This window comes from Trachypithecus francoisi, unplaced genomic scaffold, assembly GCF_009764315.1.
Source record: "Trachypithecus francoisi isolate TF-2019V2 unplaced genomic scaffold, Tfra_2.0 Lachesis_group0, whole genome shotgun sequence".
In the NCBI taxonomy this organism is placed as follows: Eukaryota; Metazoa; Chordata; class Mammalia; order Primates; family Cercopithecidae; genus Trachypithecus; species Trachypithecus francoisi.
In genome coordinates this window covers 130905751-130929989 of record NW_022681453.1, presented here as the reverse complement: position 1 = coordinate 130929989, position 24239 = coordinate 130905751, and the positions used below count along the sequence as shown (strand labels likewise).

The 24239-nt window shown below is 41.8% G+C and overlaps 1 protein-coding gene across 3 annotated transcripts in view; it reads right to left on the bottom strand.

Annotated features, from left to right (window-relative positions):
• KLHL24 (kelch like family member 24) overlaps nt 1-22472 on the bottom strand; it is a 54959-nt gene extending 32487 nt beyond the window's left edge. The window contains exons 1-3 of one of the 3 annotated variants that reach the window (XM_033211843.1): nt 22323-22468; nt 14226-14288; nt 6243-7223 (exon numbers count right to left, since the gene is read on the bottom strand). In XM_033211843.1, coding sequence (XP_033067734.1) covers nt 6243-7162 — 920 coding nt within the window. In that variant the 5' untranslated portion in view covers nt 7163-7223; nt 14226-14288; nt 22323-22468. Of the gene's footprint in view, nt 1-6242; nt 7224-14225; nt 14289-22322 lie in introns of all 3 variants that reach the window. The other 2 variants (XM_033211845.1, XM_033211844.1) reach the window with 2 other exon arrangements.
• Between the last annotated feature and the right edge of the window lie 1767 nt (nt 22473-24239).

Genomic DNA, 24239 nt, shown 5'->3' with positions numbered 1-24239 from the left:
TATTTAGGCTGGTATGGGAAATATGGAAATCAGTATTTGGAGTAAAAAAGGGGAAGAAATGGAAATTAGGTGTACTAGAGATCAGAATCAGACTGTTAAAACAATAGTCAGGAATACGAAACATCAGTTAGGGACCATAGAGTAAATATCACAGTTTATTCATGAGTTGGGATGAGGTTGAGGCAGAGAGGCCCATCACAAGCAGAAAAGTAAGTTACTTTTCTCCAGATGAAAAGGGTTGAAGCCTAGCACTTAGCATACTGAGATGGCACATACTTAGTAACTCAAATATTTATTAGATGAAATTTAAGACCTGTTTAAGTTAGCTACCATATTAATTCTCTACAGAGTTCAAAAGTATTTCTGAGCCCAAACATACATCTATCTAAGTAATTTTTTTTTTTTTTTTTGAGACTGAGTCTCGCTCTCTCGCCCAGGTTGGAGTGCAATGGCGCGATCTCAGCTCACTGCAAGCTCCGCCTCCCGGGTTCACACCATTCTCCTGCCTCAGTCTCCAGAGTAGCTGGGACTACAGGCACCGGCCACAACGCCCAGCTAATTTTTTGTATTTTTAGTAGACATGGGGTTTCACCGTGTTAACCAGGATGGTCTCAATCTCCTGACCTCGTGATCCGCCCACCTCGGCCTCCCTAAGTGCTGGGATTACAGGCGTGAGCCACTGCGCCTGGCCACATCTAAGTATTAATATGAACTTTTTCTACCTCAAATGTTTTCAGGCCGGGCGCGGTGGCTCAAGCCTGTAATCCCAGCACTTTGGGAGGCCGAGACGGGTGGATCACGAGGTCAGGAGATCGAGACCATCCTGGCTAACACGGTGAAACCCCGTCTCTACTAAAAAATACAAAAATCTAGCCGGGCGAAGTGGCGGGCGCCTGTAGTCCCAGCTACTCGGGAGGCTGAGGCAGGAGAATGGCGTGAACCTGGGAGGCGGAGCTTGCAGTGAGCTGAGATCCGGCCACTGCACTCCAGCCCGGGAGACAGAGCGAGACTCCGTCTCAAAAAAAAAAAAAAAAAAAAAAATGTTTTCCACACTAATATTAAACTTTTGAGCTAGAAACAAGTTTCAAAATCATGTTGGGGAGTCAGGAAGAGGGCCGAAGGAAGAAAGGAGGAAAGAGAGGAAATTAAGAATGCTAAGGGCGGTTTGGCATAGTGGCTCATGCCTGTAATCCTAGCACTTTGGGAAGCCTAGGTGGGGGGATCTCTTGAACCCAGCAGTTTGGGACTACCCTGAGCAAGCAACATGGGGAAACCCCATTTCTACAGAAAATAAGCCAGAGATGGTGATGCATGCCTGTAGTCCCAGTTACTTGGGAGGCTGAGGTGGGAAAATCACCTGAGCCTAGGAAGTGGAGGCTTCAGTGAGCCGTGATGGCACCACTACACACCAGTCTGGGTGACAGAGTGAGACCCTGTCTCAGAAAAAAATAAAATTAAAAAAAGATGCTAAGGGCACGCTGAATGAAGGCAGAGGATGTAGTGCAGTTATACAGTATCATCATTTTTGAAGAATGTCTATTTTTAAAATTTTAATGAATTTTTTTTTTGAAATGGAGTCTGTGTCACCAGGCTGGAGTGCAGTGGTGCGATCTTGGCTCACTGCACTCTTTGCCTCCCAGTTTCCCTGCCTCAGCCTCCTCAGCCTCCTCAGCCTCCCGAGCAGATGGGACTATAGGCACACTCCACCATGCCTACTAATTTTTTGTATTTTAGTAGAGACGGGATTTCACCATGTTGGCCAGGATGGTCTCAATCTCCTGACCTCGTGATCTGCCTTCCTCGGCCTCCCAAAGTGCTGGGATTACAGGTGTGAGCCACTGCGCCCGGTCAATACAATTTTTTTGAGTCAGGGTATTGCTCTGCCACCCAGGCTGGAATGCAATGGCCTGCTCATGGCTCACTGTTAACCTCAAACTCCTAGGCAAGTGATCCTCCTGCCTCACTCAGCCTCCCAAGTAGCTGGGACTACAGGTGCATACTACAATGCCTGGCTAACTTTTTCTTTTTTTTCTGTAGAAACAGGGTGTCATTATGTTGCCCAGGCTGGTCTTGAACTCCTGGGCTCAAGCAACCCCCATGACTTGGCCTCCCAAAGTGCTTGATTACAGGTGTGAGCCACTGCACATGGCCTACAGCCATTGTTTCTAAGATTTACTCTTGTGATTAGTCTCTACTGTTTTTTCCACACACCTAAGGGTTTACAACTGGCAGGGCAGATTATCAAAGCTTTCACGCTCTTAAATTGGCCTATATCCTCTTTCTGGGAAACTACTACCACACTGTTTTTAATATAATGCATTTTCGGGTTTTCTCTGTCATTTAAGAGACATGTGGGTATACAGGGAGAACTTCTATTATGGGTTGAGCTCTGGACAATACTTGGCACAGAATAGATACTAAAGGAACACTGGCTGATAAAGAGAGTATAACCTAACTGTACATTGCAGGGATTAGACTGCCACCACCCTAAACCAGAGTTAATCTCTGCATCACTAATGGTGGGACACCCAGATATGCTGTGACTCCTAATATGATGCAATATAATATACACATTACATAGGATTAATTCTAGCCATAATATTTAGCCATAAATATTTAACTTATATTCACCTAACTGAAGCTCATAGAACCAACTTCCAGTTTCCAGGAAACACAGCTAAATGATGCCATAAGGAAGCAATGAGACTGATCCAAAAGGTAGAATATTTTTCTGGACAACTTCCCCATTGACAAGTCAGAATCATGAAAAAGAAACTGTTTTGAAGTAAAAGAGATTTCACAGAAGTAACCTGATGTAGTGAGTAATCCCAGCTCGGATCCAGGTTTATTAAAGAACAGTTTGGAAGACTGGGGGAGTCTGAATACAGGTTGTGTATTAGATAATATGAATTATTATTATTAACTTTAAATGTGCTAATGTTATTTTGCCTGTTATTTTAAAAAGATGCATAGTCAAGTAAAAAAAATATGAAAATTTAAAAAGAAATATATACATACAATAAAAAATAAATAAGATATATAAAATTTGAAAAAGAAATATGAATGAATGAATGAAAGAGAAAAGTCTGGGCTGGTTTGGTAGTCAACAGCATGCATGGTAATTAAAACCATGAAAATAGATGAGATAAGGTCACCTAGGCAAGTACGTAAGGGAAGACAAAGAGATGTGAATCAGGCAGGTAATATTTCAGGCTAGATATAGGAGTAAGAACCATTAAATTGAAAAAGAGCAACTGGAGACATAGGAGGACCATGAGGAGAATGGCATTCCAGAAGCCAATGGAGATATTTCAAGATGGATAAGGCAATTAATAATACCAGATTCGAAAGAGCTGAAGCTGGATAAAGACTGAAGAAAGGCTAGCAAATAACAAATAGAAGGTCAGTGATGACCTGATTGAGAGGAGTTTCAGTAGAGTGACTGGAGCAGAAGTCAGAGGAATGAACTGCTGTTGAAGAAGTGGATTCATCACTCCTCTTTCAAAGAAGTTTGGAGTTTCTCAGAAAGATGAGAACCTGTACAAATAATACACATTGTTCAGATAATGAAATTCCTAGTGATTAATGCTAACAGGTTGTGGGAATCAGGAGACCAGAGAGATCACTGGGTGAAACAGGAGGATTTTATTTAGGTGGCCACCAACTCAGCAGATGAACATCCAAAGTCCAGCTGGAGCTATAACAACATTATCTGCAAAGCCAGGCAAAGGCCCCCCAAAAATGGGTTCCAAAAGCAAGTAAGTACAAGAAAAACAAGTTCTTTTCAGTGTCCCCCCAAAATTCTCTTCCCATCCCATCATTCTTTGTTCTGCTCTCATAACTAGTTTTGTAACTATTTTTGCAAGTTTGCAAAGGTTTTATAAGTTCCTGTTTTTCTCTCTGTAACATGGCAAAGTCACAAAACATGCCTAAATTGCAAAAATCTGTCACAGTATAATTAACTGCCTTTCTTTTGCTTCTGCAAGCCTGGTTTCCCTGCCCTGCAAATTTCGCACCACTGGCTAGCCACCCCACTTCAGTAGCATAAATAAAAGTCAAGCCCTGTCTTTGTTCATTGCTCAGCCTTTAGATGTTCATCTGCTAAGCTGGTGGCCACCTATATAAAATCCTCCTGTTTCACCCAGTGGTCTCTGCAGTCTCCTAATTCCCACAGCAAACATGCAGTAACAGGTAAGTGAAAGATAAACGTAAGGGACAGAAGGTGATAACAGAGTTATAAAATAAAGGATCCCTCATGTAATGCCCACATAAAATAAATATCTACTATCATATTTTTAAGAGTCTGCAAATTCAATAGAACAATAGTTTGGTTTTTATACTTGTCTCTTAAAGAAAGGTGATACTGCAATTTATAAATAGATGTTTCACTGTGGAAATAGATTTGTTCCCTTAAAAATTGGATATAAAACACATTTTTGGAAATCAAATAATTAAGTAAATTAGGAAAAGTATTTCTTCAAAGGAGTGATGGGACTGTTAGGCTGCAATCTGATTGCATTCAAATTATGTCTTTATAAATATTAGTAATAAATGTCTTATTTTGATTTTACAACATATAACCCTTGGTTCCTACTCTAATCCTATGGGATATGTAGGCTGAGTATTATTAGCCCCATCTGACCTCAGACCATTCTGTCTGCTACAGGGGTATTTGTCTTGGAAAAAGGAGTGATTTTCCTCCTAGAGGGATACTCTGTGTTCACACAAGTTCTCAAAGAGCTAATAGTCACATAGCTCTGAAGCTGTTTAGTTTTTTTTATTAACACATTATTCAAACTCGTATAAATTTTAAAAACAAGCTATCTCATAATATGCTGAACTGTAACATTCCAAAACAATGATAGTCAAAATTTAAGGTCAAAATGTGGTTTATGAGCTATGCTATAGTAAATTTACAGACAAAATGGAGATGCCTTAATAATAAACCAATAATAAACTAATAAAAGTACTAGTTTCACAACAATGTAAATATACTTAACATTACTGAAATGTAGAATTAAAAATGATTAAGACAGTAAAGTTTACGTTATATGTTTTTTACCACAATTAAAAAAAAAACCAACACCAATATTAGCTTTGTTAGAAAAATATTAAAAGGATTAAAAGGATAGTTTACTGTTAATATTTCTCACAACAGGCATTTCTTGCTTATTCACAATAAATATTCTTTCCACTATTAAGGCATGGAGATTATTTTTCTATCGTTCTGAATTAAAATCTATAGGTATTTTATAGAAATAACATTGGAAGAAGATACAAATATGCTACAATATTTAACTGCATTCTACCCCCTAAGCATACATTTTCCAAATTCTCTATAATGATGATATAATTTTCACATTCAGAAAAAAGATTTTTTAAAATTGAGATTGATATTAAATGTAATAACTGTGGCAATTAAATAAGATTTTAGGCCTGGATTTTACATCTCAGAATTCACTCAATGTATACCAGCTTATTTACTTCACCTCTGTATTTCATGCTTCTGTGTTAGGACAAAGGCCAGTCTGTGGATGTGCAAACATTTTTTTTTTTCTTTTTTTTGAGACAGAGTCTTATTCTGTTGCTCAGGCTAGAGAGCAGTAAGAGCATGATTCACAGCATCCTCAAACTCCTGGGCTCAAGCAATCCTCCACCTCAATCTTCTGAGTAACTGGGACTACAGGGTTGTGCCACCATGCCTGGCTAATTATTTTTAGTAGCGATGAGGTCTCTCTATGTTGCCCAGGCTAGTCTCGGAACTCCTGAGCTCAAGTGCTTCTCCACCTTGGCCTCCCAAAGTACTGGGATTATAGGCATGAGCTCCTGTGCCCAGGAGTAAATTTTTTTTTTTTTTTAATAAGTAGAGGCAGTCCAAGAGAGCCTACTAAAGTCTTAGCTACCCTGTATCCAAAGACTCTTTGGAAAGAAAAGTGGAATGGTTTGGGGCCCTACAAAGGTTACAAGAAATTAGTAGAAATATGTTGAGATACGCACAGTTGCAAAGACCCCTTGCTACACCGCTTGATAGCACAGAACAACAATAAAAAAAAATGCTACTGTTGAATCTAGAATTCACTAGGAGAGACATTCTAGTGACTTTTACAATCCAAAATAAATCTAAAATTATATACAGCCACAGGTAAACAATGCATATAAATGACGACACTGAGATTGCATTCAGGAGGTTTAAAGACATATTAAAAACTTTTGTTAACTATATCCGAAAACAGTCTTCTCACCTGCGTGGCCTAGTCCTTGGGGACATCATTTCATTCCCAAGTATGTGGTACCGCCGTGCTTCATGCAATAACTGATAACACTCAGGAGAATTCTGGATCAATTGGTCCACTTCAACTGTTTGAACAAAGTAGTTGGGATGCAACAGAGGGAGTCTCACATGTGTCAGGAGCTCGTGTAACAGTGGTCTTCTCAGATCAACGGCACGATAGACCCAACGCATGACGGCTTCAAAAACCATCTCCTCTTTACCAATAACAAGTTCATCGCTACAAATATAATCAATAAGTTCATCTTTGTCAAGCTCAAGAAATTCTTCATGCTGGGATACATCCTCAAAAGTCTGTAATGCAAAATTTTTGCATTTTGTGAAGAGTGTTTTGAGTGAATGGGTATCAGCAAAGCGCTGGATTCCTAGGCAATTACAAGGATCAAGTTGCTCCTCCAAGAACTTGGCACATGCATCACGGAGAACACTAATCTGAAACAGGCTTGATGTCTCAAAGAGATATTGTACATTCTCTGTAGTGATCTTCACCTTTCCAGTATAAACATACTGCAAAAAACATTCCATAGCTTCAGCTAAAATACCATTGATCTCAACCAACATTTCTCGGCTTTCCCTGTGGTCATTACAAAACATAGCTCTGAAGTAGCTGCTACAGGCTGAGAGCACAGCTCTATGGCAAGGAAATTCTTTTCCTTCCACACAAATGATAACATCTGTGAATAAGCGGCTATCTCGAAATTCATTAAATATCTGGAGTATGTTTTCAGCATGGGATGATCCTGAAGAGAAGTCAAAAAACTCATGACCTGTCAGAGATTTGGGGTCCATTTCAAAAACTTTACGCTTAGTTGCTGGGGAATCACGCACCCCAAGATCCTCTCTGTTTAGTCTGCGTCCCAATATTAGTACCATTGTTACATCAGTTGACTATATAATTGTTGAGAAATGACTGTTAGGGATCTTCTTTATGTGGCTAAAAGTAAAAAAAAGAAAACATTTCAATATGCAAAAAATTCAGTATTCAAATTACATAATTTCATTTTAATATAAACACTGCAACAAAATCACATAATTAATATATTTTTTTTTTTTTTTTTTTATTGAGACGGAGTCTTGCTCTGTCACCCAGGCTGGAGTGCAGTGGCCGGATCTCAGCTCACTGCAAGCTCCGCCTCCCGGGTTTACCGCCATTCTCCTGCCTCAGCCTCCCGAGTAGCTGGGACTACAGGCGCCCGCCACCTCGCCCGGCTAGTTTTTTGTATTTTTAGTAGAGACGGGGTTTCACCATATTAGCCAGGATGGTCTCGATCTCCTGACCTCGTGATCCGCCCGTCTCGGCCTCCCAAAGTGCTGGGATTACAGGCTTGAGCCACCGCGCCCGGCCAATATATTTCATATAGGGTACACAGCACTATCTCATGTTAATAAAAACTGATAAACAAACATTTGCATTTGGTCAATTAGAACATTAGGGGTAATTTGCAATAATACTCCTTAAGCTCCCCTTTTCTAGCTGAAAGGATACTATGTACTTCATGAGTTACTAAACTTCCGTTTCCTCCCCATTTACAGAGCTGAGTTTCATACTATCGACTGTAGAGTTAAGTCAGAATGGTGTAAGACAGAATTTGACTACAGTTAGAATTCTAACATAGTTATCTTTCCTTTTAAAACTCTTTTTTATTTTGAGACAGGGTCTCACTCTGTCACCAAGTTTGGAGTAAAGTGACATGATCATAGCTCACTGTAACCTCAAACTCCTAGGCTCAAGCGATCTTCCTGCCTCAGCCTTCTGAGTAGCTGTGACTATGTGTGCGTACCACCATGCCTCGCTAATTTTTTTACTTTTTGTAAAGATGGGATCTTGAACTCCTGGCCTCAAGCGATCATCTCACCTCAGCCTCTCAAAGCATTGGGATGACGGGCATGAGCCACAACGCCTGGTGAAATAATTATTATCTTAATATAGAATTCCTAGAGAGGAATTTAGCTATATCTATCAATAGCCTTTAAAAATATGTATATTGTTTGACCAGCAAGTCCTTTTTTTTTTTTTTAAAGTACTCTCTCCTAAGGAAACAATCAGAATTATGTGGAAAGATTTATCTATACAGATGTCCAATGCTGTATTGATAGAAAATACTCAAAATAACTTAAATGCCCTTAAGAAGGGATTGGTTAAACCACAGTACATCTTCTGGCTAGAACAAAGTCTATGCAGCCATTAAAAATTATATAGACTAACGACACGGGGAAGTAGTAACCACACAGTAAGTGAAAAAGTAGATCACAAAACATGCCAACAGAAAAAATAATGTATCTGTGAATCTAGGGATAGATAGGATGTACATATGCCAAAATGTTTTATTTATCTTCTCTATTTTCCACCAAAATGTCTATTATAAAATGTAATATTCATTTAAAAAATTTTCATGCATGTTATCTAGGTCTTGTTCCCTTTCACTAATAAGAAACATCCCAGGCCGGGCACGGTGGCTCAAGCCTGTAATCCCAGCACTTTGGGAGGCCCAGATGGGCGGATCACGAGGTCAGGAGATCGAGACCATCCTGGCTAACAGGGTGAAACCCCGTCTCTACTAAAAACTACAAAAAACTAGCCAGGCGAGGTGGCGGGCGCCTGTAGTCCCAGCTACCCGGGAGACTGAGGCAGGAGAATGGCGTGAACCCAGGAGGCGGAGCTTGCAGTGAGCTGAGATCTGGCCACAGCACTCCAGCCTGGGTGACAGAGCGAGACTCCATCTCAAAAAAAAAACAACAAAAAAAAAACAGAAACATCCCAAAAACCCCTCAGAAATGACTATCAGTAAGTAACTGATGGATTGAGGCACTTGGCTATAGCCATCAATTCTCTCTCTGTCTTTTTTTTTGGAAACAGGGTCTCATTCTGTCACCTAGGCTGGAGTGCAATGGCGCGATCTTGACTCACTGCAATCTCCACCTCCTGGGTTCAAGGGATTCTCCTGCCTCAGCCTCCCGAGTAGCTGGGACTACAGGCACGTATCCACCACACCTGGCTAATTTTTGTATTTTTGGTAGAGAAGCGGTTTTGCCATGTTGCTCAGGCTGGTCTTGAACTCCTGGCCTCAAGGGATCTGCCCACCTTGGCCTCCCAAAGTGCTGGGATTATAGGCATGAGCCACGGTGCCCAGCTGAATTCTCTTTAATATTAATTTTAAGGAGATTCTTCTACTCTCTTTCCACATCTTCAGAAGTTGATACATGATTCAAAGTGTATTAGTAATTGGTTTAAGACCAAAGAGTATCTCATCTATTGCCATACTCTCAGAATTTCATATATGTCCCTTGTAACGTTCCTAACCTCTTGAAATATTTCAAGTCAGACATTCAGGTCTAAGTATGGCAGCAAAAAGAAGGCAGCTAAAGGATGTCACAGATAATATAATCTAAAAAATGAGATGCCATCCTACATTCCCAAGCCACAAATAAAACTGAGACTTGAAAGTTAACAATATTAAGGCTGCATTTTGAGTACCCCGTCATATATTAAATTGTACCTCACTTTTTAAGTGACATAAAGGGAAATAAAATATGCAATATCAAAATCAAGAAGCAACTCATTCTCTTATATATGGTATTCTCTTCTTTTTCATGTTCTTATTTATCTCCATCCTCTCTTCTCACTGTAATGCCCCAGATATCCTATTTCCAATATTCACTAGATACTTGGAATTTTCATGAATTATCTCACTGAATTTACTTAATATTGCAGCTTTTACCATCATCATCATCAACAAATATTTATGATATGCCCACTATTGTCAAGATACTGTGCTAGGCCTAGGGTTTACAGAGATGTAAGATATTGTTATTGGAGTTTTTTGTTTTTGTTTGCGACAGGGTCTCCTCGTGTTGCCCAGGCTGGAGTACAGTGCCATGACCTCGGCTCACTGCAACCTCCGCCTTCCGGGTTCAAGCGATTCTTGTGCCTCAGCCTCCGGAGTAACTGGGATTACAGGCACATGCCACCACGCCTGGCTAATTTTTGTATTTTTTTAGTAGGGACAGGTTTTGCCGTGTTGGCTAGGCTGGTCTCGAACTCCTGAGCTCGAGCAATTCTCCCGCCTTGGGCTCCGAAAGTGCTGGGATTACAGGCGTGAGCCACTGTGCTCAGCCTGTTTTGTTTTGTTTTGAGACGGAGTCTCGCCCTGTTGCCAGGCTGGAGTGCAGTGCTGCCATCTTGGCTCACTGCAACCTCCACCTCCCAGGCTCAAGCGATTCTCCTGCTTCAGCCTCCGGAGTAGCCGGGACTACAGGCGCGCGCCAGCACGCGTGGATAATTGTTTGTATATTTAGTAGAGATGGGGTTTCACCATGTTGACCAGGATGGTCTCAATCTCCTGACCTCGTGATCCACCCACCTCAGCCTCCCAAAGTGCTGGGATTACAGGTGTGATCCTTTTTATTTTTAATTTTTTAACTTTTTTGAGACGGAGTCTCGCTCTGTCCCCAGGCTGGAGTGCAGTGGCACAATCTCAGCTCACTGCAACTTCCACCTCCCAGGTTCAAGCGATTCTCCTGCCTCAGCCTCCTTAGTAACTGGGTCTACAAGCATGCACCACCACGCCCAGCTAATTTTTGTATTCTTAGAGATGGGGTTTCACCATGTTGGGCAGGATGGTCTCGATATGACCTCGTGATCCACCTGCCTCGGCCTCCCAAAGTGCTAGGATTACAGGCATGAGCCACTGCGCCAGGCTTTTTTTTTTTTTTTTAATAGAGTTGCAACAAAACATATTCAAACAAGATAAATAATAACATAAAGTAGCACAGACAATATGTCCCATCGGTACAGACAGCCTAGTTCCTCCTTAAACTTCTATGACATTTAAAAAACATCTCTTCCTATTAATTAGCACTTCAACTTCCTGAAGTCTAGGTGATAGGATTTTCTCTGGGCAGATATATGCCAGGTTATTCTGACCATTCGGGGAAAAATACATGGCTATAACAACATCTGAAGGACACCTAAATGATTGCATGCTACACAGGATCTTTTCTGTTTCTCTGTCTATCCCCCAATTGTGCAGATAAAGTCAGAAAAAATCCAAGCAATTTTATCAGTCAAATGGAATAAAGACTAAAGTGAAATAAATACTATTTTCATTTGAAATCACTAGGGTGGAGAGTCAGAGGCAGTATGTTGATGTCTTTTTTGTTTGTTTGTTTCAGATGCAGTCTTGTTCTGTCGCCCAGGCTGGAGTACAGTGGCACAATCTTGGCTCACTGCAAGCTCCACCTCCCAGGTTCAAGAGATTTTCCTGCCTCAGCCTCCTGATTAGATGGGACTACAGGCACATGCCACCATGCCCAGCTGATTTTTGTATTTTTGGAAGAGAGGGGTTTCACTATGTTGGCCAGGCTGGTCTTGAACTCCTGACCTCAAGTGATCCACCTGCCTTGGCCTCCCAAAGTGCTGGGATTACAGGCATGAGCCACCACACCTGGCCACCCTCATTTCTAAGTTTAAAAAAAATAAAAATAAAAAATAAATTTCAAATGTACAAATATACATGCATTTTCCAAATACATAACAAAGCTTTGTGATGTAATATAATATTTACGGCAATGGAAGTTCATGGAGAAGGCCTATTTAAATGAACACATATAAAAGTAAAGATAAACACAAGACAATGCTTACTAATGGCTGGTTTTGGAGTAAATGTCAACAAAGTAACTCGCACAAATTTAGTTAGTAAAATTAGTTTCTCTTAAATTTGAGGAAATATCTTCCTCTACATGTATATTATGGTCCAAACAAGCTAGATTTTTAACTTCAATCCAATTATGTTTTGCAGATTTTAGGTAACAGACCTGCCTTAGAACAAATAAAAGCTCTATTTAATTAATTTTAATACCTAAATGAATAAAAATGTATGAGTTTAAACTATTTTATTAGTTTTAAAATTTATTATCACTAACTAAAAAAAGGGGATTTCTTACCATCTCTTTTAAGATTTTTCTGATTACTCAGAGAGTTCATGTTTGCCTCATTACAGGTCATCCAACTTGGGTTATAGTTGACCATATAATTGTGTGCATGTCTGGATGCATGTGCACACACACAGCTTAACATTTAAAATTCCATTTATAATACACAGAATGACTTCCAAATTCCAGGCTCTCACACATGAGCAGTAGCATATATATCAAACATGCTTTTAATTTGAAGTTATCTCAGTAACTGTTTTATAAACAGAAATGTATCCCCCTTATCAAGAGAGACCACTACAGTGCCTGAATGTCAATTTTTTGTTGTTGTTGAAACTTCAAAAAGTTCAATGTATGTAATATCACAAGTAATTCAAAAAGGGAACATTTCAACTATGATAAACTGTGATGACATGGAATATAACTCATATTTTAATCTTAATGCCTTATTATTCTAGACTCAAATTATGGTTGAATTAGCTACAAGTCAGGTACCCAAATCAAGAACCTATTATTCATTCCAGCTTATCTAGTTTAACTTCTTACTGCATTTCAGGATCAAAAAATTCACACAACCGATTGTGACTTTGAATAGAGATACAATTATTGGTATTAACAACAATGGAAATTGTGAGCTTCTTCCTGCATACATTTTCATATTCTCAATGTTTAAATGAAAATTTGTTCAGAATACAAAACAAAATAGCACACTGTAGGAACTAAGAATTTCCCTTTGGCTAGAAAGGACGAGTAGGAAAACATATATAAAAGTATACTTTGTTTTCTATATCCAATGATCTTACTCTAATTTTATTAGATAAATTGGGGAACAGTGTGTTAAGTTATTAATATAAAATTGATTAAAATTTGTATCAATTAAGGATCTGTCTTTTTATGCTATTTTCTGCCCCTTATTTTCATAGTTGGCTCCTTGATTTGTTCACTGACAAAAGAGGTCTTCCTCTCCACTACTTTTACCCAATAAAAAATGGAAAATCCTGGATTAGAACACCTATAAAATCACCTTGTAAAATTACAAAGTCTTCAACAGCAATGAGATATTTGTTTACTGCTCTGTTATGTAAAAGAGACTATCTCATAGATCTTTGCAAACAGCTTCAGCCTGCTGCCTCCTGACTTTCGGGCATCCTGACTTCCTCTGGACTTTCTGAGAACTCTCCCATGACTGGTCTCCATAATGACACCAAATGTAAACACTTCCTATGTATAAATGATTTGCACGAGGGCATCTTAAGAGTGTGAGATGCATTCAGAATGTATCTTTTGGGCTTCCAGATGTAATTCGCTAGTTTTTGCCTTCCCATTTTATACAATAAAGTAATACAAAGATTAGCTGGGCGTGGTGGTGGGCGCCTGTAGTCCCAACTACTCAAGAGGCTGAGGTAGGAGAATCGCTTGAACCCAGGAGGCAGAGGTTGCAGTGAGCTGAGATCGCACCACTGCACTCCAACCTGGAAACGGTGAGACTCCATCTCAAAAAAAAACAGAACAAAAGGAAAGAAAAATGTTGTTGTGTCTCAAAGTACGGTGTCTAATATAGGTTCAGGATTGATCAAAATGAACTCATAATGTATAATCAAGCAAACAAAACATAAGATTACAGATTGAACCATTATAGCATTTTTGCAAATATCACAGCAGAATTATTCCCATCAAGAAAAAGTAAACAACTAAGTAGGCATCTCTAAACAAAATTAGTAGGAAAAGCTTCTTTCCAAAGAAACACAATGACTGAAAGTTGTATCTACATAAGTTAATGGATATAAGTTGATCAGACAGGAATAAGGCTCTCAGGAAAGCACAGAAGAGTGGGTAAACATTTAGTAACAGAAATGATTGTCACACTGCCGTTTTTTGTGATCTTAAGGATAGAGTTGTGCCTTGTTACTCTGATTGGCTTAAGTGATCTCTGGTTAAAGAAAGGAAAATGGTTTAACTTCTCTAATAACAACGTTTAGATAGTTTATACATACTACAAATATACCTTTTTAGCATTTGGTTGATCAAAGCCCCAGTCAAAATATGTGTGTTGTTTTAATTTCCACACCTAAAATAAAGGAAGAATAACAACATATAAATCAGATAGTTGTCAGTTCATGTACAGCTGTCATTATTTACTAATATGTTGAACAAAGTTTTTAGTAAATTCTAGTTTCTGACTGCAGTTCATTTTTGTATAAAAATAATTAGTGAATAACATCTCCTTAAAGCAAATTAATAATTTAATGCTATTTTACATAACTAGTTTTCTTATTTATCAACTTCCTTGACAGTTTTTTTGTTTGTTTTTTGAGACTGAGTTTCACTCTTATTTCGCAGGCTGGAGTGCAATGGCACGATCTTGGCTCACCACAACCTCCGCTTCCCAGGTTCAAGCGATTCTCCTGCCTCAACCTCCCGAGTAGCTGGGATTACAGGCATGTGCCACCATGCCCAGCTAATTTTATATTTTTAGCAGAGACAGGGTTTCTCCATGTTGGTCAGGCTGGTCTCGAACTTCTGACCTCAGGTGATCCACCTGCCTCGTCCTCTCAAAGTGCTGGGATTACAGGCATGCGCCACCGCGCCCGGCACTTGACAGTTTTATCCTGGAGTGTTATCCTGCAGTAAAATTTCTTGAGTGAAAAATGAGTAAAAGAAAATTCATGTCAATAGCAAGCTAATGGTAGCACTGAAAAAACATGTACTCTGTGATAATTCTGCATGGGATATTTGAAGAGTGTCTGGAAATTGATGTTTCATCCAAGTTTGGGGCCATTAAGTAATTCTAAGAGTTAGCAAATAATTATTTTTTAATCTTTTAATATATAAATGTATATTTCCTCCACCTTGAATCTTATAGAAACTTAATCCCCATATCCCATAGAAACCAACTAATTCAGCACAATTCCTTTTTATTTATTTATTTATTTATTTATTTGGTGGAGGGAGAAGAGGAATGCTTAAGAGAAAATACCAGAACCTTCAGCTGTGTACAGAATAGCAATAGTATTTAAACACAAGTGGTTCTGGTTTCTGGCCCAGATATCTTTAAATAGAACTTGTAAATTCTTAACAAGTTTAGACAAATTCAAAAGTTCATTCCAAAACTAAATATAAATGAACTTTTTGTAAAAACGTATACATACAAACACATATGTATACCAGACTGTGTTATGATCATGAAGTGAATGCTATCCTGTGTTTCCTTACTTTCAGAAGTGAGCCTGACTTGTATGTACCCTTGGTAAAAAAAATATCGCAACTAGGGCAAATTTGGGAATTGTTACTCCCAGCTACGTAAATCTTCCTTCCCAATGGACAATAAGATCCTGAATCAATGTAAGGATTCAGGTCAATTCAGGAAACATTTATAAAGAACCTAGTCTATATCTGTCACTGGGTGGCAAATACTGGATTCAGATCCAATTTTGGACTCTGTGGGGTTGGCTAAGAGTAGAGCCAAACAAGAACTCCAAGACTGGTACTAAAATAGATTCAAATTCTTAGCAGGTGCAGACTGGAATATAGCCTTTCATAACCGATCTGGTCTAGAATTATACCTTGTGGGGTAGAAAGCATAAGGCAATTCACGTGGGCATTTTCTATGGATTTTTAGGTAACACCAACCTAATCGGTAAGGGTAAGGTATGGAAGAGAGAGGGTACAAAGTCTGAAGGAGATATGTAATATCAGAATCAATCTACAGCGTGAGTTTACTGAAACAAGCCTATGTTTCCTTTAGCATGCAGAAATTCTATACAAAGAGGTTACTAACAGACTTAAAGATAGTATGGATTAATGAGGGGCTTCTAAAAACTAATACCAGAAAATGAAGGAACCAACAACATCCTGACTAGCGTAGCCCCTAAAACTTATAGTAGTGAACGGCTGCATGCTATATTCTACGCTACTCCATTTTCTCAAAGTTAACCTTGAAAGAACACCACAGGAGATGACAAGAAAGTTTAACCAAGAGGTTTATCTTGAAAGATATATAGTAACTCAAAAGAAGGAAAGCCAGAAAATAATTGCAATATAGTAAATCTTTTTTTTTTTTGAGACAGTCTTGCTCTGTCGCCCGGGCTGGAGTGCAGTGGCCGGATCTCAGCTCACTGCAAGCTCCGCCTCCCGGGTTTACGCCATTCTCCTGCCTCAGCCTCCCGAGTAGCTGGGACTACAGGCGCCCGCCACCTCGCCCGGCTAGTTTTTTGTATTTTTTAGTAGAGACGGGGTTTCACCGTGTTAGCCAGGATGGTCTCGATCTCCTGACCTCGTGATCCGCCCATCTGGGCCTCCCAAAGTGCTGGGATTACAGGCTTGAGCCACCGCGCCGGCCAAATCTTTTTTTTTTTTTTTTTTGAGATGGTCTCACTCTGTTGCCAGGCTGGAGTGCAGTGGCGTGATCTTGGCTCACTGCAACCTTTGCCTCCTGGGTTCAAGTGATTCTCCTGCCTCAGCCTCCCGCGTAGCTGGGACTACCGATGCGCACCACCACATGTTTTCAGTAGAGACAGGGTTTCACCATGATTGGCCAGGATGGCCTCAATCTCTTGACCTCGTGATCCACCTGCCTCGACCTCCCAAAGTGCTGGGATTACAGGCGTGAGCCACCGTGCCCGACCAGTACATCTTTTATTTTAAAAATAACCAGAAAATTATATATGATAAGGTACTATACAAAACCAAGCAAATTTTTATACATTTCAGATATTTTCACCCTATAGTCTCAAAAGCTAATTTATTTGATTTTTTTAATATCATAATTTTAAAAAAAAATTATTTTGCACTATCAAAATTTCAGTTTAAAGAATTACTCTGCAGCAGTGGTTCCTGAACCATGTTTTACAAATGTAATGTTTAAAGCCCAGCCTTCAAGCTATTTTCAACATTTCCAGTTTCTTAATGGAACCACCATGACCATATTTACCCACCATGAGATAACAGAAACTTGCTGGGTGAGGTGGCTCACGCCTGCAGTCCCAGCACTTTGAGAGGCTGACGCAGGCGGATCACGAGGTCAAGGGTTCAAGACCAGCCTGGCCAACATATTGATACCCCATCTCTACTAAAAATACAAAAAAATTAGCCGGGCCTGGTGGCAGGCACCTGTAATCCCAGCTACTCGGGAGGCTGAGGCAGGAGAAAAGCTTGAACCCAGAAGGCGGAGCTTGCAGTGAGCCGAGATGGCACCACTGCACTCCAGCCTGGGCAACAGAGTGAGACTCTGTCTCAAAAAAAAAAAAAAGAAAGAAAAGAAAAGAAAAAGTAACAGAAACCAACTAAAACCTTGAGTTTCTTTGGATAGAATGATAGCAAGTAGGGATTATCCCATGTTTATTAGAACCTCAAATGGGCAATACACTGTATGACTTTGCTTGATGAGAAACAAAAGAGATAGCTGTTGATGACCAATTTAGGAAAGCTTAAACAATGTGTCAGACTAAGCAATATGGTTCTTTAACTAAAAAAGAATACTACTGTCTCTTAAATCACAGGAAAAAAACCCCCGAATTTCTCCAGTGTTTCTCTCCTTCAACTTAAAACTTCTGGCTACTGATATTCTCCAACCCCAAAGGAAGAAAAACATTTGCTAACCATCAGATATCACACCTGGTATACCAAGGTGCCCTATTGAGCCTACTCATGCTTCTGACTAGACTTTATGTGTAAATTTAATGTTTGGTTTTATCTTGCTAACGTTTCTTTTAAGTATTTAATGCATTGTTTTATTCTATAATCAAAATACCTATAGATATATAATATAGTTATGTTTTCTGATAGCAAAATGGTTTCGGTTTTTTATTTATTTTTGAGATGGGAGTCTCACTCTGTCACCCAGGCTGGAGTGCAGTGGCACAATCTTGGCTCACTGCAACCCCCACCTCCCGGGTTCAAGTGATTCTCCTGCCTCAGCCTCCCGAGTAGCTGGGATTACAGGAGCGTGCTACCACACCAGGATATTTTCTGTGTTTTTTTTTTTTTTTTTTTTTTTAGTAGAGATGGGGTTTCACTATGTTGGCCAGGCTGGTCTCGAACTCCTGCCCTCATGATCCACCTGTCCCCGTCTCCGAAAGTGCTGGGATTACAAGTGTGAGTCACCACGCCTGGCCTGGTTTTGGTTTTTTAATTAAAATTAAATCTGCAAGGATGCCAGCAAGGAGCTCTGCCACCTGAACAAATTTGAGATTTTTTTTTTTTTGAGACAGAGTCTCGCTCTGTTGCCAAGCTGGAGTGCAGTGGCACAATCTCGGCTCACTGCAAGCTCCGCCTCCTGGGTTCACACCATTCTCCTGCCTCAGCCTCCCGAGTAGCTGGGACTACAGGCGCCCGCCACCTCGCCCGGCTAGTTTTTTGTATTTTTAGTAGAGACGGGGTTTCTCCGTGTTAGCCAGGACAGTCTCCATCTCCTGATCTCGTGATCTGCCCGCCTCGGCCTCCTAAAGTGCTGGGATTACAGGCATGAGCCACCGTGCCCGGTCACAAATTTGAGATCTAATATTTTACATGACTTCTCTATGAATAAAAGCACGTAGTCAGTAGTTTATATTTACCTTAGTGGTGACACTATTTATTTACAGTGGTAGCATTTGGAAACCTCAGTTAAAAGTAAAGCCCATCTTTTTTTTTTTTTTTTTTTTTGAGATGGATTTTTGCTCCTGTTGCCCAGACTGGAGTGCAATGGCGAGATCTCAGCTCACTGCAACCTCTGCCTCCAGGGTTCAAGTGATTCTCCTGCCTCAGCCTCCCAAGTAGCTGGTATTACAGGCGCCCGCTGCCACATCCAGCTAATTTTTGTATTTTTAGTAGAGACGGGGTTTCACCACGCTGGCCAGGCTGATCTTGAACTCCTAACCTCAGGTTATCCGCCTGCCTCAGCCTCCCAAAGTGCTGAGATTACAGGCGTGAGCCACCAAACCCAGCCAAAGCGCACTTTTAAAACATCAGTTTAGTAGTCTTTAAGATGTGTCAAACGTTGAAAAATTTTAACTCTGGGATGACGAATATAGGCAGAGTGCCAAACTCTTCAACTGAAAAAAGTTTGCTTAACTATTGTATTGTTTATTTTTTGAGACAGGGTCTCACTGTGTTGCCCATTCTGTGTTCTCAAACTCCAGGGCTTAAGAGATTCTCCTGCCTCAGCCTCTGGAGTAGCTGGGATGACAAGCAAGCACTTAATGTGTTTTTAATAGGAGAAACAATCGCGGTTTTTAAATGTCAATAGTTGTCAAGTGGCTATATACTCTCTAGTTGTTTCAGTCACACCAGAAATAAATTATACAAAAATGCATTTTTCATATGTACACTTGTGAAGATATTTACTTACATTTTTCCATTATACAGTCCGTACCCAAATATTTATTGAAAAAAGTGTCCCAAATTTCTAGGTAAGAGAAAAGTTTAGACAAAAACAACTGTGGTCACTTATTTGATAAATAGTATTTATTTTTCACAGGCTTGACCTCTGGGTTTTAATGAAATGGGAGAAAAACAAGGAAGTTAAAAAAAGGTTACCGAAAAAGCATTAAGGTTCAACAACCTGGACAAAAGCCAGGAAAGTTTAGGTTAAAGCTGGTAGTCAGCCCTAACTCAGAATATTATTTCTTCTTCCTGTTTAGAGACTTAAGTTGCTGGCTTTGTTTGAATAAGCAAGCCTTTACTGAGTGATGGTTTTACTTCTTCAAAAGTTTAGATGATTGCATTTTTTACTTATTTAGATACATTGAATACTCTCAATGCACAAGTGATGAGGCGGTTCTGATCACAGAAGCTGCTCATTCCGGTGTAACCATCTCCTCTGGAATTCTAAAGAATGCATAACCAATGGGAACTGTTCATATTCAATTCCTGCTTCATCCAGGGGAGCTCAAACTTCCTTCTACAAAAATGTATTAAGTCTCTGCCAGGCACGGTGGGTCACGCCTGCAATCCCAGCACTTTGGGAGGCTGAGGCAGGCGGATCACCTGAGGTCAGGAGTTCAAGACTAGCCTGGACAACACGGTGAAACCCCGTCCCTATTAAACATACAAAAACTAGCTGGGCGTGATGGCGGGCGCCTGTAATCCCAGCTACTCGAGAAACTGAGACAGGAGAATCGCTTGAACCCGGGAAGCGGAGATTGCAGTGAGCTGAGATGGCCTGAGTGACAGTGTGACCACTCCACTCCAGCCTAGGTGACCGAATGAGACCTTGTCTCAAAAACAAAACAAGTGTATTAAGTCTTGAGTGAATTCCTACATCTGCAGAAGAAAATCTGAGAAAACGCAAATACCCTATTAACTCAAGAAAACAGAAAAACCATTTTCAACACACTATGGCTAAAAATGATTGGTCTTAATTACCGTCACCTTAATTTATAATTTTAAAATGACACAGTTGCAACCCACTTCTCAAACATTTTAAATTACCACGGGAATTAAAACATAGAAGTGTGTGACCTAGAATCCCTCAAACAAGGAAAACAACTCATCCAAGATGAGTATGGAAGAATCTTTACCTTTTAGGGGAGTATCTTTAAACTATCTTTTTTAAATAGTAGAAATCTGCTTTTAAATCTCAGCCAGCAACAAGCAGATTTTAAATCTATTTTACAACCCTAATAAAAATCAACCTCTTAGCTGGTGGACCCAGTCTGTAGCTGCAAATACAAAGACGTGATTTTTGAAAAGCTGCCCACAAGAGCAAGTGATTAATCATTAAAATCCACTAAAATCAATTGTGAACAGCCACTGCCTCAGGGGCGACCGCGGGGCCCCCTAAGATGTGGCACTGTGATCTATATTTAGCTATCTAAACACGTTTACAGAACTGGCAACAACGAATTCGCAGGACTTCCTGAGCACCACCCCGGCAGATAACGCGACACTTGTTAAAGGGTGTTAATTTTCCGGTCCTCGGAGGGCGGGCCACGGTTGCCGACCGCTGCGTGCCCAGAACTGCCTGCAGGATCAGGCAGCAGCCGCGGCAGCCAAGGAGGCTCCCAGCCACCCACTGCAGGGGCGGGAGCGCGCGCCGCCCGCATCCGCGCCGCCAGGCTCCACTCCGGCCGCAGCTGCAAGAGAAGCGAGAGCGCGCGCTCCCTCGCGTCCTACAGATCACCTTCAAGGGGGCGGGAAGAATGGCCCCGGACAGGCCCACCTAGTGACAATAAAAACTCGCCAATAAAAACTCGAACTCGCCCTCGGGTACCGCCCACAAGCCGCCGCAGGCGCCCAATCCCCACCGCGTTAACAGTCTTCACCCGGGGTGTCCAGAACTTGGGGGCGGGTCCATTAGGAACTAAATTAAGAAATCGAGTCCTGGAGTGGTAAGAAGGTGGGGAGGTTAGGCGGGGACTGCGCCGGCTGAATGCCCGCTCCCCCGCCCGCCCCGGCTCCCCGGGGACGGCCGCAGCTAGCCCGGTGTCGCGATCGTGGTAAACAAAGGCTCGCAGGGGACGGGGGCGGGGGTAACGGTCAGGTGACAGTGCCGAGCGCATTTCGCAATCGCTTTAATGGGGCTTCGCTGGCCCGTTGCCCCGGGAACCCCACCTTGACCCCGTCATTCCTCCCGGACAGAACCGACAGTCTTCCCACCAAACTGGAAGGCTGGATTTGAGGCGGTCCCACTCCCCCGCACTTCCTGAAATAAAAAGCGGCGCCCCGTTCGCAGCCCATCGGCAACAGCAGCACCCGTCTGCCCAGCCGCCACCCCCAGCGGCGCCCGGCCCCGCGGCGACTAGGCGACCGCACCTGCGGCTACCCCCAGTGCCGGCGGCCACCCCCTCCCACCTCGCCCTTGCCAGGCCGCGCCAGCCGCGCCACGGTTCCCGGCCGCAGTGCCAGGAGGCGCAGGCGCCCTCCCTCAGGGCTGTAGCTACCGAGCGGGTAGGAGGAACCCCCAGGGAGACCTGGAGGCCCCTCGCCTCAGAAAGGGGCCCTGCAGCCCAGCTGCAGCCTCTCCGCAGACCGCCAATCTGGCTCCGAGAGGCCGGCCGCCGCTGGCTGCCCTCCCGCAGACACCCCGGTGGTCAGGACCGCCGCCTCCCCTCCGCCCCTGAGGACTCAGACTCTGGCCGGTTCCTCGCCTTTCGGCCGGTCCCGGAGCTGTCACCCCCGGTACCTCTCGGCGAAGGCTGGAAGCAGCCAGCAGCGGCGAACTCCGCGGTTCCTCAGCCGCCGGCGGCGCAGCGCACTCTCCAGCGCCGGCGTCTTCTCCAGCCACCAGTCTCTGCCGCAGCTCACAACAAAGGAAACATGTGACCCTCCGGGCCAAAACACTGAGCGTCACCGACCCCTGGCCAATCCGGGTGGGCGTCCTCCGCCCCGGGAACCCCGGGAGATGTAGTTCTCGCTTCCTGGTGGCCTCCGGGGCCACCCGGGGCTCCAGCTATGGGGTGGGTGTCGGGCGCCCAGGAGGACTAGACCCACTCCAAGGGCTGCTGACTCAAAAACACTGTGTTTCAAGTAGAGATAGTTAAAAAAAAATGCCTTTTGTGTAAGGAGCCGAGTGAGAAGCCAGAGTCGTTTGTTTCTTCTCCTCAAAGGCCCCTGCCACGTCCCAAGGAAAAAGCTCGCGATCAGCCCCTTCGGCTTTAAAGCTTGGGTAGAAGCTTAGAGAGCTTTTTGTTTGACCCTTTGATAGACAATCGGAAATCAGGCCTGAGGGCCTGAAGGGTGGACGAAACTAAAACCCTAGTCCCTAGAAAAAGCAAGGAAAACCACCTCTTTTTTTGATAAAGCTGTTACTGTCACTGGTATCAAATCCTAGGTTACCTTTTTATTTTAAACGCACAAGCACGTCGACCAAAGCTGTCACAAATCCCTGTTTTCCAAGGTAGATGGAATCCCTAAAGGGCGTTAGTTTGTCGTTTTGTGTCTGTAAGCTTTTTGTTTTGTTTTGAGACAGAATGGCGCTATCTAGGCTCACTGCAACGTCTGCCGAGTTCACGCCATTCTCCTTCCTTAGAGTAGCTGAGGCTACAAGCGCCCGCCAACACGCCCAGGTAATGTTTTGTATTTTTAGTAGAGATTGTGTTGGCCAGGCTGGTCTCGAACTCCTGGCCTCAAGTGATCCGCTCTCCTTGGCCTCCCACAGTGCTAGGATTACAGGCATGAGCCACTGCTCCCCGCCTGCAAGTATTCTTTTAAAGGATGAATATGCCTCCTGATTTTGCAACCATTTAACTAGTTTTTGGTTTCTGATACCAAATTAGAAAATCTCTGTCTTCTACATGTCAAGAATACAGTCATGCCTCTATTAAATTAGGGGTTGTGTTCCGATTACCAAATGACCAGAGGTGGAAATAATATGGAAGGCCTATATACAGGCCTTTTAAACATAATTTTTAGGCCTCTTTTCCATCTCTTATTCAATCATTTGAGCTATTTCTTCTGGTATTTATATATTTCCAAATAATGTATGACTATTTCCTATTAAGGAAGCTATCCTTCTCATAATCTGGTTAAATCATTACTGTTTATGCTAATGAGACCATGTATTTATTATTCATTGTTGAGACAAATAATATACAATTTCCCGTCTTGTATGGCTTTTGGTTTTCCTTGGAGTTTTAATAATTGGCCTCTTTCTTTGCTTATTTTATTATGGATCTATCACAATGTCCTCTCAGTTTCTCTAAAACGATAAAATCCTTTCAGTACAACTCCATATAATCAAACCCATCAGATAATCCATCGTGTGTGTGTGTGTGTGTGTGTGTGTGTGTGTGTGTATCCGTACTTTTTTCTTAGAGTCATTGGTCCGCAGTTCCAATGAGTGTTTGGGAAGCTTGCTTCTTTCTCTTGGGTCTTCCTTTCTCCAGCATCCTAGCATTTTCTTCTGTGATTTCGAGCGTTGCCTCATATTTTGGTAGAGCACATTCCTCTTAAATAGCTTCCTAAGAAAATGTCCATGAGTAAATCTTTTTGTACTTTTCATGTCTAAAAATATCATCACTCTATTTTACCTTTGAATGATGATGTTGCCTAGTCATACAATCTACATTATAAATTATGTTTATTCAGGATTTCGAAGATG